A 14,329-nucleotide genomic window follows, 5' to 3' on the forward strand; every position below is an offset into this window, starting at 1 on the left:
TTCCTTTTCATTTAATAGTACAATTTTATTTTCATTATAAATATTATTAAAAATTATAAATAAGAAATTAAATAATTTTTATGAAAATATAAAACTAAAAAAAATCAGCTGTCAACGTAAGATGTATAAAGTAAATTTAAAAAAAAATTAAATATTAATACAATTATAGAATTCACAAATCAAAAATAAAAATTTAAAAATTAAATAAAATATTCACAGCTAAATTATAACTGTTATGGAAAATATTGAAACTAAATATTGAAATATATGCAAATATTTGTGAATTCTTTAAATATAAAATAATTTTACACAAAACAAAATATTATTTTGTTTTTTTTCACACTTAAAATCTAAAATTTAGTACATAATTTTACAAATATATAAAATTATTATTTAAAAAATATATATATAATGATTTCTTGCTCATTTTTAAATTCATTTCATTAATATTTTTTTATAGACTTAAATTAAAACACAGCATTTTTGACCATTTTCACAATCTGTACCCGGTCTTATAAGAGTTTTGTGGCAACGATCCATACATTGACCCAAATGTTCTTTACAGGGAGCTGGCCTTACAGGTACTGGAGTCAGTATTATTGTTTTTTTTTATATCGTTGAAGTAGACATTGTTGTTCATTGTTTATATGAAATTAAATGGGATTATAATGGAAGGAATAGAAATGCAAATAATACCAATTAGATTCTTTTTTTTCTATATGTTTAAGGAATTGTTTTGTGTTAGTTTTTTTAATGTTAAAATTTTTGTCTTATTTTGTTTGGAATTTTACTATATTTATTATTTGTGTTATTTTGTTTGAGTGTGTTAGTAATTTGATAAAAAAAAAGTGTTGCAAGTTTAAAATAAGTTAATTTGTTTGTGTAATTTATTATTTCTAACTTACATTCATAACAGCATTCAACGCCACGATGGGCATTTGAGGGACACAATCCTTTGTTGCTGGTGGGTTCATTACAATCGCTGCTGTGTACACACAAACCACCTACTAAAACGCATTCTCGATCACCTTGATAGACTTTGACACCTTGGACCACTAAGAATTTGAAAAAAAGGAAAATATATTTTATTTAATTGGTATATTAATATCCTTTAAATAATTTAATAAAATTTATTTATGACCATGTTTTCAACAAATGAACAGACATAATAGGTTAGATTACTTATTAAGTACTAGATACTTATATAGTTCTTTTGTGGGTCAACAGATAAATGGACTGACGGACAGACATAAACACCTTTTGTTGTTCTATGACCATATATTTTTATATTTTTTTTTTTACAAACGAAATGATTCAGAGTCATAAAATAAATTTATAAAATTCAATCATGATCAATCATGTCTTCAACACATAAACATACATACTGGGCTAGATTACTTATATGTATGATACTTATATAGTACTCTTGTAGTTCAACAGATAACGGACTGACGGAAAGACATGATCACCTTTTGTTGGTCTATGGCCGATATTTGTATGTGTAACAAACGAAATTCGGAGTAAGATTACAAATTTACGTCAACAAAGATCTCTCTGAAGATCTCATTTATTTAGAAAAAAAAAACTTATTTATTTAAGAGCTGCTTGCACGAGCTCTCTATACTTTATTGGAATTATGCCAGACGATCAATTTTCGTGTTAAGGGACGAATAGACATACATGTATAGATTACTTAAGAATCTAAAAAGATCCAGAATGTATTTGTAGACCAATAGACAGACTGACCAACACATCGGCAAGATGGCCTTAGAATCTCTAATAGGGAAGTAGTTTATACCCTTCGGTATGAAGAGTTGTATTGTGTTTAACAAGACCTTTCTTAAGCAGACTTATTATGAAAAATACAAATCTAGTTAAGAAAATACTTTTTGAATTGTATTATTATGCTGATGATTAATATTCTTGTCAAGGAACAAAGCTGTTCTCTATATATGCACCTTTTTAAACTCACTGCAGCTATTTTGTCTTTCCGTTCGATTCTCTCCTCCGTGAATATATCAAAATTTATTTTTTTTTTTTTTGGCAAAAATCAATTTTTTTATGAAAATTTCGTAGTTTTGATAAAGAAATCATAATGTTGAAGAAATTTTCATATATCTGATAATAATCATATTTTTTAAATAACTTTTTTTAAAATATTTTTACTAACACAAAGCATCTTTGATAAAAAATCTTGTCTTTGAAGATAAATGTGATTTCTAATAATTATAAATATCATATAAAAATCATATTTATTATGAAAAATCATATTATTTATAAAGACGTGTTTTTGTTGAAAAAATTAAAGCCTTCAAGTCGATTTTTCAATTTATCATATAAAAACTTGTTTTTACTAAAAAAAAAATCCATTATTTATTTAAGTAAAACATTTTCACTTACAATATTGTTTTCTATAAAGAAAACTGTTCTATAGAATACCATTTAACAGAGACAAGATCTTTTACAGAAAACTAAACGTTAAAAAAAATCATTTTTCTATATAAAATTACTTTAGAAATCATTTTTCTATATAAAATTACTTTAGAAATACACTTTTCTATACAACAAGTCTCTTGCAGAAAACTTTTTCAGAATACAATTTTCTGTAAAAAGAAACTGACTTAAGAATATGATTTCTAAAGACAACTGTGTTAAGGAGACAACACTGACTGGAGAAGGCAATTACTTCACATATGTATCTTTATAAATAACTAACTTACCAAGGTTAATTTCTATAAAAATTTTGTTTATTTTGTATAATCTAAAGATACCTTCTTAAACGATAACTGTCGAAACAGACATTTTATCGTCCGATTTATCTGTCCTATAATACTTTTGCTAGTCCATATGTTTAGAGCGAGTATTTATTAGCTTTTTAATAAAAATACTGTAATTACTCTATAATAACTACTACATACCGTCTGCATTAATTTTAAGTACATTTATAACGACTTACACATAGAAAGAAAATAGTTTTTCTCTGTGAAAAAAGTGATGCACAGTTTAGAGAAGATAATTTCTTTTACAGAACTTTTTTTCAATTTCAATTCAATTTTCTATAAAAAGAAAATTCGGTACTGAAAGGTACTGTTCCATCAACCGTATATACATATATGCAACAGCTGCGGATCCAGCTAGAGTGTTTTTTTTTTTTTTGGGGGGGGGGGGGGGGGGGGGGAGTGGTGGGTTAACTCCTGTTTTTTTTCTACTTATTTTTTTTTTCTTTTTTCCTCATTTTTATATTTTGTATGAGTAGGGGGAGTACATCCCTTTTCCCCGGTGGATCCGCGCCTTCATATATGTATATTAAAACTAAAGCAAAAGTTGAAAAAGAAATTGACTAGGATCCACTGTCATAAGTTGACATAATCTAGACATTATTCGAAAAGATGTCAATTAGATTTAGGTCCATTAGTTTTTCATAATTTATTGTTTTATCGGGGTGCTATTTATCCTCGTTTATCAGAACTACTTTGGCAAGGAACTTGATAGTTTGAGTCAAATTTAGTGGCAATTGATGGATCCGAACTTGACCGAGAAAGAAAAAATTTTGCCATCAAGGCAGATGCTTACGTTCGATACATTGAGAGTTCTAAAATACCATTAGTACCATTTTCAAACTCGACCAATAGAAAAATATCTAGCTCTTGTCTTCGTTTGATTCTATGAAACTGTCAACTTTAAAGAAGTCATATGTTCTTTGCCAAATTATAAACACAATCGCTAAAAACATATGGCATTTAAAAAAGTTTACTTTAAAAATATAAATTGAAAATTTCTTGTTGCCCTTAATTACTTTTATTTAAAATTATTATCTTTATTAAGATAACCTTTTCTTTCATTCAAACCGCAAAAAAAAAAATAAACAAAATTTTGCTTTTAAAACACTTTTGTTTATAGTAAATTTGCAAGGCGCTGACCCAATTTTCTACATATTCACTTCAGATTGAATACTTTTAACAATTTCATAAAAATAATACAAAAAACAGATGCGGATTTAGTCACGAGTTTTTTTTTTTTTTTTTTTTGAGTCAATAAACTGTCAATGTATGACAGATGGCTTTGTGAAGTGTCTTTTTTTTCGTTTTAAACTTTATCTTTAATTTTATGCAATGATTATGTGTTTTATTATTATATAATTTTTAAATGAGAAGAAACCAGATTGCAAAAAAAAGTAACAAAAAAATTAAAGATAATTTTTTTAAACATTACAGCATACAAAAGTTGAAATATTCAATTGTTTCTTGACTTTCTTTCAATTGGAGTTTTTAACATTAAAATTATAAATTTTGAAAACAAAACTATTTATGATTTCTTGGAATAGGTGATAAGTTATCTAAAGGTATTAAATCTTTCAATAAAACTTATTATATTTTTGAAAAATATATATTTTATTAAAATTATTAAAAACATCTAAATGTTTTGCGTTAAATAATATTGAAATTTCTACATGTCAATAACAAATTTAATTGATTTAATTATAGTTTTATTAAGAAACTTAATAAAGAACATAACTTGGAACTGAAATGACAACTATTAATTAAAATGGTAGAAATAATTGATGGAAACTTTGAAAAAGTAAAAGTCGGTATTTTTGTAAGATTTAAGTTATTTAAAGCTCTGTTCTTGTAAGATATTAGCATTTGAATGTTAATAGAAAACAAGTCCAAACAAACGTTTATTGAATTAATTTAAATTGAACTCTTAAGGCACGTTCGTATATCAACAATTTATCAATGCACAGCGATTAGTGACAACAATTAATCGTTAATGGAGAACAAACTAAAAATTTAGTAAAAAAAATTAATTTTATTTTTTATTTTTTTAAATTTAGATTACTTTCTGAAAAAAATGTAATTTACCTCTAATAAACAATTTTCATTGTAAAGAAAATTACTTGTGAAAACTTTCTTAATTAACACCTTTCCAAACGATTAATCGTTCATAAATAATCGATTAATATTTGTTAATATATTATGAATTTTTATTTTACAACAAGGTCATTCAATTCAAACAACACTTAATTAAGTAATCACGTACATACGTCAGATCGTGAAGACGGACAAACCAGCAAACGTCCAGGCTTTTAATGTGATGTTAATTTTAAATGATAATTTCTTGTTTAAATTAATCACTTTTAAGCATAATGCAAGGTTCATTGACTTGAATTTAGTTTATTTATTTGTTTTTAATTAAAATAAAAATAAAATTGAATTTGTTGCTAATAAAATTAGTTATAAGAAAAAAAATTGTCATAAAGCCAATATATTTTTGAAAAAAAAATGTAAATTACTAAGCAAAGAGCATATTTTAGTTGGAACGTATTTAAAAAAAGAAATGCAGGGAAAAACGTCTATAGTCTAGTCTATAGTCTTGACTACAGTCTAGTCTATAGTCTTGACTACAGTCTAGTCTATAGTCTATAGTCTAGTCTATAGTCTAGTCTATAGTCTAGTCTATAGTCTAGTCTATAGTCTAGTCTATAGTCTAGTCCATAGTCTAGTCTATAGTCTAGTCTATAGTCTAGTCTATAGTCTAGTCTATAGTCTAGTCTATAGTCTAGTCTATAGTCTAGTCTATAGTCTAGTCTATAGTCTAGTCTATATCTAGTCTATAGTCTAGTCTATAGTCTAGTCTATAGTCTAGTCTATAGTCTAGTCTATAGTCTAGTCTATAGTCTAGTCTATAGTCTAGTCTATAGTCTAGTCTATAGTCTAGTCTATAGTCTAGTCTATAGTCTAGTCTATAGTCTAGTCTATAGTCTAGTCTATAGTCTAGTCTATAGTCTAGTCTATAGTCTAGTCTATAGTCTAGTCTATAGTCTAGTCTATAGTCTAGTCTATAGTCTAGTCTATAGTCTAGTCTATAGTCTAGTCTATAGTCTAGTCTATAGTCTAGTCTATAGTCTAGTCTATAGTCTAGTCTATAGTCTAGTCTATAGTCTAGTCTATAGTCTAGTCTATAGTCTAGTCTATAGTCTAGTCTATAGTCTAGTCTATAGTCTAGTCTATAGTCTAGTCTATAGTCTAGTCTATAGTCTAGTCTATAGTCTAGTCTATAGTCTAGTCTATAGTCTAGTCTATAGTCTAGTCTATAGTCTAGTCTATAGTCTAGTCTATAGTCTAGTCTATAGTCTAGTCTATATCTAGTCTATAGTCTAGTCTATAGTCTAGTCTATAGTCTAGTCTATAGTCTAGTCTATAGTCTAGTCTATAGTCTAGTCTATAGTCTAGTCTATAGTCTAGTCTATAGTCTAGTCTATAGTCTAGTCTATAGTCTAGTCTATAGTCTAGTCTATAGTCTAGTCTATAGTCTAGTCTATAGTCTAGTCTATAGTCTAGTCTATAGTCTAGTCTATAGTCTAGTCTATAGTCTAGTCTATAGTCTTCTATAGTCTAGTCTATAGTCTAGTCTATAGTCTAGTCTATAGTCTAGTCTATAGTCTAGTCTATAGTCTAGTCTATAGTCTAGTCTATAGTCTAGTCTATAGTCTAGTCTATAGTCTAGTCTATAGTCTAGTCTATAGTCTAGTCTATAGTCTAGTCTATAGTCTAGTCTATAGTCTAGTCTATAGTCTAGTCTATAGTCTAGTCTATAGTCTAGTCTATAGTCTAGTCTATAGTCTAGTCTATAGTCTAGTCTATAGTCTAGTCTATAGTCTAGTCTATAGTCTAGTCTATAGTCTAGTCTATAGTCTAGTCTATAGTCTAGTCTATAGTCTAGTCTATACTAGTCTATAGTCTAGTCTATAGTCTAGTCTATAGTCTAGTCTATAGTCTAGTCTATAGTCTAGTCTATAGTCTAGTCTATAGTCTAGTCTATAGTCTAGTCTATAGTCTAGTCTATAGTCTAGTCTATAGTCTAGTCTATAGTCTAGTCTATAGTCTAGTCTATAGTCTAGTCTATAGTCTAGTCTATAGTCTAGTCTATAGTCTAGTCTATAGTCTAGTCTATAGTCTAGTCTATAGTCTAGTCTATAGTCTAGTCTATAGTCTAGTCTATAGTCTAGTCTATAGTCTAGTCTATAGTCTAGTCTATAGTCTAGTCTATAGTCTAGTCTATAGTCTAGTCTATATCTAGTCTATAGTCTAGTCTATAGTCTAGTCTATAGTCTAGTCTATAGTCTAGTCTATAGTCTAGTCTATAGTCTAGTCTATAGTCTAGTCTATAGTCTAGTCTATAGTCTAGTCTATAGTCTAGTCTATAGTCTAGTCTATAGTCTAGTCTATAGTCTAGTCTATAGTCTAGTCTATAGTCTAGTCTATAGTCTAGTCTATAGTCTAGTCTATAGTCTAGTCTATAGTCTAGTCTATAGTCTAGTCTATAGTCTAGTCTATAGTCTAGTCTATAGTCTAGTCTATAGTCTAGTCTATAGTCTAGTCTATAGTCTAGTCTATAGTCTAGTCTATAGTCTAGTCTATAGTCTAGTCTATAGTCTAGTCTATAGTCTAGTCTATAGTCTAGTCTATAGTCTAGTCTATAGTCTAGTCTATAGTCTAGTCTATAGTCTAGTCTATAGTCTAGTCTATAGTCTATAGTCTATAGTCTAGTCTATTCTAGTCTATAGTCTAGTCTATAGTCTAGTCTATAGTCTAGTCTATAGTCTAGTCTATAGTCTAGTCTATAGTCTAGTCTATAGTCTAGTCTATAGTCTAGTCTATAGTCTAGTCTATAGTCTAGTCTATAGTCTAGTCTATAGTCTAGTCTATAGTCTAGTCTATAGTCTAGTCTATAGTCTAGTCTATAGTCTAGTCTATAGTCTAGTCTATAGTCTAGTCTATAGTCTAGTCTATAGTCTAGTCTATAGTCTAGTCTATAGTCTAGTCTATAGTCTAGTCTATAGTCTAGTCTATAGTCTAGTCTATAGTCTAGTCTATAGTCTAGTCTATAGTCTAGTCTATAGTCTAGTCTATAGTCTAGTCTATAGTCTAGTCTATAGTCTAGTCTATAGTCTAGTCTATAGTCTAGTCTATAGTCTAGTCTATAGTCTAGTCTATAGTCTAGTCTATAGTCTAGTCTATAGTCTAGTCTATAGTCTAGTCTATAGTCTAGTCTATAGTCTAGTCTATAGTCTAGTCTATAGTCTAGTCTATAGTCTAGTCTATAGTCTAGTCTATAGTCTAGTCTATAGTCTAGTCTATAGTCTAGTTTATAGTCTAGTCTATAGTCTAGTCTATAGTCTAGTCTATAGTCTATAGTCTAGTCTATAGTCTAGTCTATAGTCTATAGTCTAGTCTATAGTCTAGTCTATAGTCTAGTCTATAATCTAGTCTATAGTCTAGTCTATAGTCTAGTCTATAGTCTAGTTTAGCTTAGCTTTTCTGTGTAAAAAACTATTCTTTGACGCAAAATAAAATGAGCAGCGTTATTGGAAGTTAAATTGCTCTTTAATGTAAGTTTTTTCTGGGTTAGCGTTCAAATCAATTATATTAACTATGATCACTATAGTGATCATTCGATTTTCACAATTTATTGTGTTATCGATGTGTCTACTGAATTTGTCCATGTCCAAAACCTCTCTTTCTTGTTGTCTCTCTCGTAAGATATTTTGTCTGTAAAATATTTTGTCTAAAATTTTGCAATGAGCACCATTGAGTCCAATGTGAGTCCTCTAAAAAATGCATACTAATCTTCTGTGATAAGAAATTGAAACATTTTAAACAAATGTTTTCAATTATTATTTCTAGAAAATTGATAAGACACTTTCCATTGAAAGTAAAACGTATTATAACATCATATATCATCTCATTCTCATCCACAGATCATGAATTGTAAACAACAGCATTAACAAAGTTTATCAATTTTTTACACAAAATCAAATTTAACCCAATTATCACACTGCAAATAAGTAAAATGTCAATGTCAGGGTTTTAATTGTAAAATAAATAAATGCAAAATAAAAACACCGTTTTTTTATAAATTTTCAGACAAATCAATGCGTTTTTCAGATCAGTTTTTTTTGCCACAAATAAATTGCGCAATTGATTATAAATAAACCAAGTACTGAGCAAAAAATTAGAAAAAAACTTTATTATAACAACAACTATAAATGTTGTATTATTCATATTATAACTATGAATTAAATATAAAAAACAGATCAAAAGTTCAAAAACTAATAGATAATTTTAGCAAAACATCCAGCAATAAAAAATACATAGTCACCATAAAAGTGATTGTATTTTGCAAGTTTTTCATATTTTAACTTAAAAAATAATAATAATAATATTTCATAGATACATACTATAGGTTTCAGGAGTATCATTGACTTCATTATCACTGATGTTGGCTGTTATGCAGTGAATCGATATTAATGTGATCGCAATTACACCATAAACATATAAAATTGATTTGTAAGACATGTTTGTTTGTTTTCGGATTTTTACAGAAAAGTTTTTCTTTTAATTTTCAAAATTTATTTTAAATATATAAAAAAATTTTTTGGAATTTATTTAACACTTGTTTTGATCACCACGGTCTGTTTTCAACTGAATGTTCTAAATTGTTCGATGAATCTTTTTATAAAAACAACAAATATTTTTTGTGAACAACACGAAAATATAAACCACTCATCAGCAGCAGGAATAAAATAAAATTCACAACGTTTTTTTTTTTTTTTTGTATTTTTCTTTTTTGTATTCAAATTTGTTTTAGTTGTGGATGAATATATAAATTTGTTTTATTTCTGATTTTTATATTTTGTCTGATAATTGCGATTTTCTTTTCGTATTTAACTGCGTGAAATGTTTCGCACAACTGTCAACACAAATGTTTTTTCTTTTTTGATCAACTATTACAATCAGCTAGTCAAGTTGTTGGAACTGTTGAATTGAATCTATCTAGTCAATTCATAAGAAAAGAGGCAACGTTTTAGTTGTTGTATTAATATTTCTCTCGCGTACTTGTGGCGATTTGCTGTTGGTTTATGAGTAGAGTATGATAAGAGTAAAGTACTTTTTTTCGGAAATTTTTGTTGAAAGTACTTTTTTTCTGTGACATATGATCTATAGGAATCGATTCATAAATCGGGTTAGTTGGTTAAGTAGTTAATTAGTTAGTTAGTTTTCTGTTTTATACAGAATGTCTCTTCTTATATAAAAAGTCTATTTTTACACAAAAAGAAACTTTTTAAACAAGAAGTTATACCCAAAAGGTCACTTCTTACTAAAAGGTCACTTTTCACACAAAAAGTCACCTTTTACAGAAGAATCATTTTTTATACTTCGTTTTTTTTACGCATAAAGTCACTTTGTACACAAAAAGTCAATTTTTATACATAAGGTGTTTATCCAAAAAGTCACCTTTTACACAGAAAGTAAATGTTTACACAAAAAGTGACTTCTTACACAAAAAGTTACTTTTTACACAAAAAGTTACTTTTTACCCAAAAAGTTACTTTTTACACAAAAAGTCACTTTTTACACAAAAAGTCACTTTTTACACAAAAAGGCACTTTTTACACAAAAAGTCACTTTTTACACAAAAAGTCACTTTTTACACAAAAAGTCACTTTTTACACAAAAAGTCACTTTTTACACAAAGTAACTTCTTACACAAAAAGTAACTTCATACACAAAAAGTAACTTCATACACAAAAAGTAACTTTTTACACAAAAAGTAACTTTTTACACAAAAAGTCACTTTTTACACAAAAAGTCACTTTTTACACAAAAATTCACTTTTTACACAAAAAGTCACTTTTTACACAAAAATTCACTTTTTACACAAAAAGTCACTTTTTACACAAAAATTCACTTTTTACACAAAAAGTCACTTTTTACATAAAAAGCCACTTTTTACACAAAAATCACTTTTTACACAAAAAGTCACTTTTTACACAAAAAGTCACTTTTTACACAAAAAGTCACTTTTTACACTAAAAGTCACTTTTTACACAAAGTAACTTCTTACACAAAAAGTAACTTCATACACAAAAAGTAACTTCATACACAAAAAGTAACTTTTTACACAAAAAGTAACTTCTTACACAAAAAGTAAATTCTTACACAAAAAGTAACTTCTTACACAAAAAGTAACTTCATACACAAAAAATCACTTTTTACACAAAAAGTCACTTTTTACACAAAAGGCACATTTTACACAAAAAGTCATTTTTTACACAAAAAGTCACTTTTTACACAAAAAGTCACTTTTTACACAAAAAGTCACTTTTTACACAAAAAGTCACTTTTTACACAAAAAGTCACTTTTTACACAAAAAGCCACATTTTACACAAAAAGTCACTTTTTACACAAAAAGTCACTTTTTACATAAATAGCCACTTTTTACATAAAAAGCCACTTTTTACATAAAAAGCCACTTTTTACACAAAAAGCCACTTTTTACACAAAAAGCCACTTTTTACACAAAAAGTCACTTTTTACACAAAAAGTCACTTTTTACGCAAAAAGTCATATATTACACAAAATATTACTTTATACACAAACAGTCACTTTTACACAAAAAGTCCACGGGTTCACATATTAGACAAAAAATTTGTTTCACATTTTTACTTAAAACCATACATTTTACACAAAAGGCTAATTTTAACATGAAAATCTGTTTTTATAAAAAAAAAATAATTTTAAAAATTTCGTTGTTATTCAAAGAATAAGCTTTTACCAAAGTATTATCGATACAGAAGGTCACATTTATGTTATCTTTACAGTAAATTTTATTTATAAAAAACAACCTCGAGTCGTAATTCAAGTCTGAGTTGGGGAACAACTCTCGCGTCATCGCGTTTATATCTTAAACGCGTGTTTGTTGCCTGGCTTTCGACAGTTTTGCGTCTCGCTGGTGGAGACCATAAAATACTCACGATATAACTTGGGACAGACCATTTAAACTCAAATACTTATATACTGGTGGAGACCATTAAAACTCTAGAACTTTTTTCTGGTGGAGACCATTTTTGATGAAATCAAGTCCGGATGCTCCAACTTCCTATATGAAGGTATAGGTCATGTGGTGGGGGTTTCTACGGACGAACGTGTGATAACCTGGCAATTGAGTGCTTAATGCACCGCCATCCTAATTAAAACCAAAAAAAAGAACCTTTTAATAAAAAGTACTTTTATGTACATATAGTACATATTTCAAAAAAAAGTACCATAACTATTTAATAATCACCATCTCTTGCAAAATGTGAGAAGCTCTTTTGGTGCTGCAAAATATGATGATCACTCTCTGATCTTGTTATCGCCTACATTTTAGCACGCTTAGCTAAATTTTTATTATTATTATTATTTTTTTTTAATAAATTATTTTGTTTTTTTGTTTTGCTGGTGATTATTACGGTTTGTAAATAAACATTGAAATTTGTTACAAAATTAATAATTGCGTTCAATTTTATGACACAAGTGAAAAACAGTAATAAAATAAAAAAATATATATTTGCATTTCTACCGGTTTTTAAAAAACATTTAACGAAGCATATCTGCAATTTGAAATTGTGCACATGAAATTTAATAGTTAAAAGATAAATAATAACTTGAATGCTAAAAAGATAAATGTTAATTGTATACAGTAGTAAATCATAATTTTTGTATTTGAAATATTCACATGGCATAAGTAAACTATGATGAATTTTTAGTAAAGCAAAATATATTTTTTTAATTTATTTTTTTCTTAACTTTAGGAACTTTTTTATAACAAAATACCTTGCACATGTTTGGAATCTATAAACAGTTGTTTAGCGTAAAAAAATTCCCCAAGTTCTAAATAATATATAACACCTTAACATAAATATTTACCTATTCTTGTTAAACTTAACAGATTGTTTATTTTATTTTAAATCAAATTAACGTTTTATTGATTTAAAGAAAAAATCACTTTTTATATAAAAAAATTCAACTAAAAAACTAGAGCATTATTGAGGAAATGTTTGCAAAACGTGATACCTATTTAATCGCATAGTTCTGAGATTTCAATTATATAAATAAAATATGACTCAATTCGGGTTCTTTAAATAAACTTTCATATTAAGACATTATCATTATCATTTTCATATTTTAATGTGAATCACAAAAAAAATTTTGCCAATCTTTTCACCTTTGACCTGAAATTGTTATGGTGTTTTTAGAATTTATTAAATTCCTAGAATTTATATTAGATAATTGAAACGATTTAAGCGAATTAATTATTATACCACGAACACTCTAGAAACTTTAAAGGTTTCCCTTTGGAACTAGTACGGATCCGACAAAAACTTTCATTACCTTGTAAAAACGTGTTTCGAACTACTAATTTCCCCGTTCTCTAGGTGCTGTTGCCAAAACAACACAAGCCACCTCAGTAGTGTGGTACTGCGACATATGAGGGTTTCCCCGACAAAGGAAGATTAAGCTTCTCTCATGATCCTTTGGGGTTTATATGGCAAGAGATTAGATAACCTTTACTTACACAACAGCATTTTAAGTCATTAATTTAACACGAAGATGTTATTGGAATAAATTCGATAGTATGTAGTCCAGACGATATGTAGCAGTTATTGAAAAGTATGTTATTAAATAATTATTTACAATTGAATGTCGTAACCTATGTAGGAATAGGTATACAGAGAAGTCATTTCTAAAGTTTACAAAACTAAAATTTTTATATCATACACCAGTATAGTGGGGAAGATAATATGTATTTGTTTGTGCTGATGTTTGTAATGCCAAAAATATTAGTATGTACTATCAGTTCATAATCACTTTTGATTAACCTATGTCCGTCTCTTCGTCCGTCTGTGTCTGTGATCTTTTGAGTTCAAAATTCTAATCTATCTACAAGTATCTGCAAAACTTGTTTTTTTATAAATATTATTGCAGATTTTCGTAAATAAAGCTCTATATAACCCAAGTCCTTATCAAAATCCCAAGAAAATATCATGAATATCCATAATTCACTTGATGCTAGTGTCAAGATAAAATTCAGAAAAATATAACTTTTGTGTTAATAAAAATTCCGTCACTAAATTTCATAAGGATTGTCCAGAATCTCGCCCTTGTGAATAGGCAATATTAGCCCAAGACTTCACTTAGATGATCACATGCATGGAGACAAATGATCTTACCAGCAAAAAAAGAACTAGAATTAAAATAAAAAAGAAGTGGAACTTACTCCATGGTAGTACTGAAAAATGCCTGAAGAAGTAATCATTTTAACGCAGGCTTGTCAAAGGAAGGACGTTCTTTTTATTTGATTCCAATTTTACTACTTCTGAAGTCATTACCAGGAAGTAATTTTATGTTCTTTTTTGAAAGATAATAGAAAGTGAAATTGTAGTATTATAGAATACAACTAATTGGACTCAAAAAATATTAACATAAATGAATAGATTACACG

The 14,329-nt window shown here is 27.8% G+C and overlaps 1 protein-coding gene across 1 annotated transcript; it reads right to left on the reverse strand.

Annotated features, from left to right (window-relative positions):
- Positions 1 to 457: 457 nt before the first annotated feature.
- On the reverse strand, positions 458 to 9,766 carry LOC111688270 (U-scoloptoxin(19)-Tl1a). Its single transcript, XM_023450754.2, has 3 exons — positions 9,242 to 9,766; positions 906 to 1,055; positions 458 to 584 (listed from the first exon to the last, which is right to left on the reverse strand). Exons 1-3 carry the CDS (start codon positions 9,357 to 9,359, stop codon positions 463 to 465), a joined length of 390 nt encoding a protein of 129 aa, XP_023306522.1. The 5' UTR covers positions 9,360 to 9,766; the 3' UTR covers positions 458 to 462.
- Positions 9,767 to 14,329: the final 4,563 nt, after the last annotated feature.

The sequence above is a fragment of the Lucilia cuprina genome, chromosome 6 (assembly GCF_022045245.1).
Source record: "Lucilia cuprina isolate Lc7/37 chromosome 6, ASM2204524v1, whole genome shotgun sequence".
Lineage (NCBI taxonomy): Eukaryota > Metazoa > Arthropoda > Insecta > Diptera > Calliphoridae > Lucilia > Lucilia cuprina.

Bases quoted from the DNA above. Each gene is read 5' to 3' on its own strand.
- LOC111688270 (XM_023450754.2), bottom strand. From the start codon at position 9,359: ATGTCTTACAAATCAATTTTATATGTTTATGGTGTAATTGCGATCACA. The intron at 1,056-9,241 runs GTATGTATCTAT...TCAAATTCTTAG, and splicing joins TGATACTCCTGAAACCTATA to TGGTCCAAGGTGTCAAAGTC. The intron at 585-905 runs GTAAGTTAGAAA...TACTGACTCCAG, and splicing joins CGTTGAATGCTGTTATGAAT to TACCTGTAAGGCCAGCTCCC.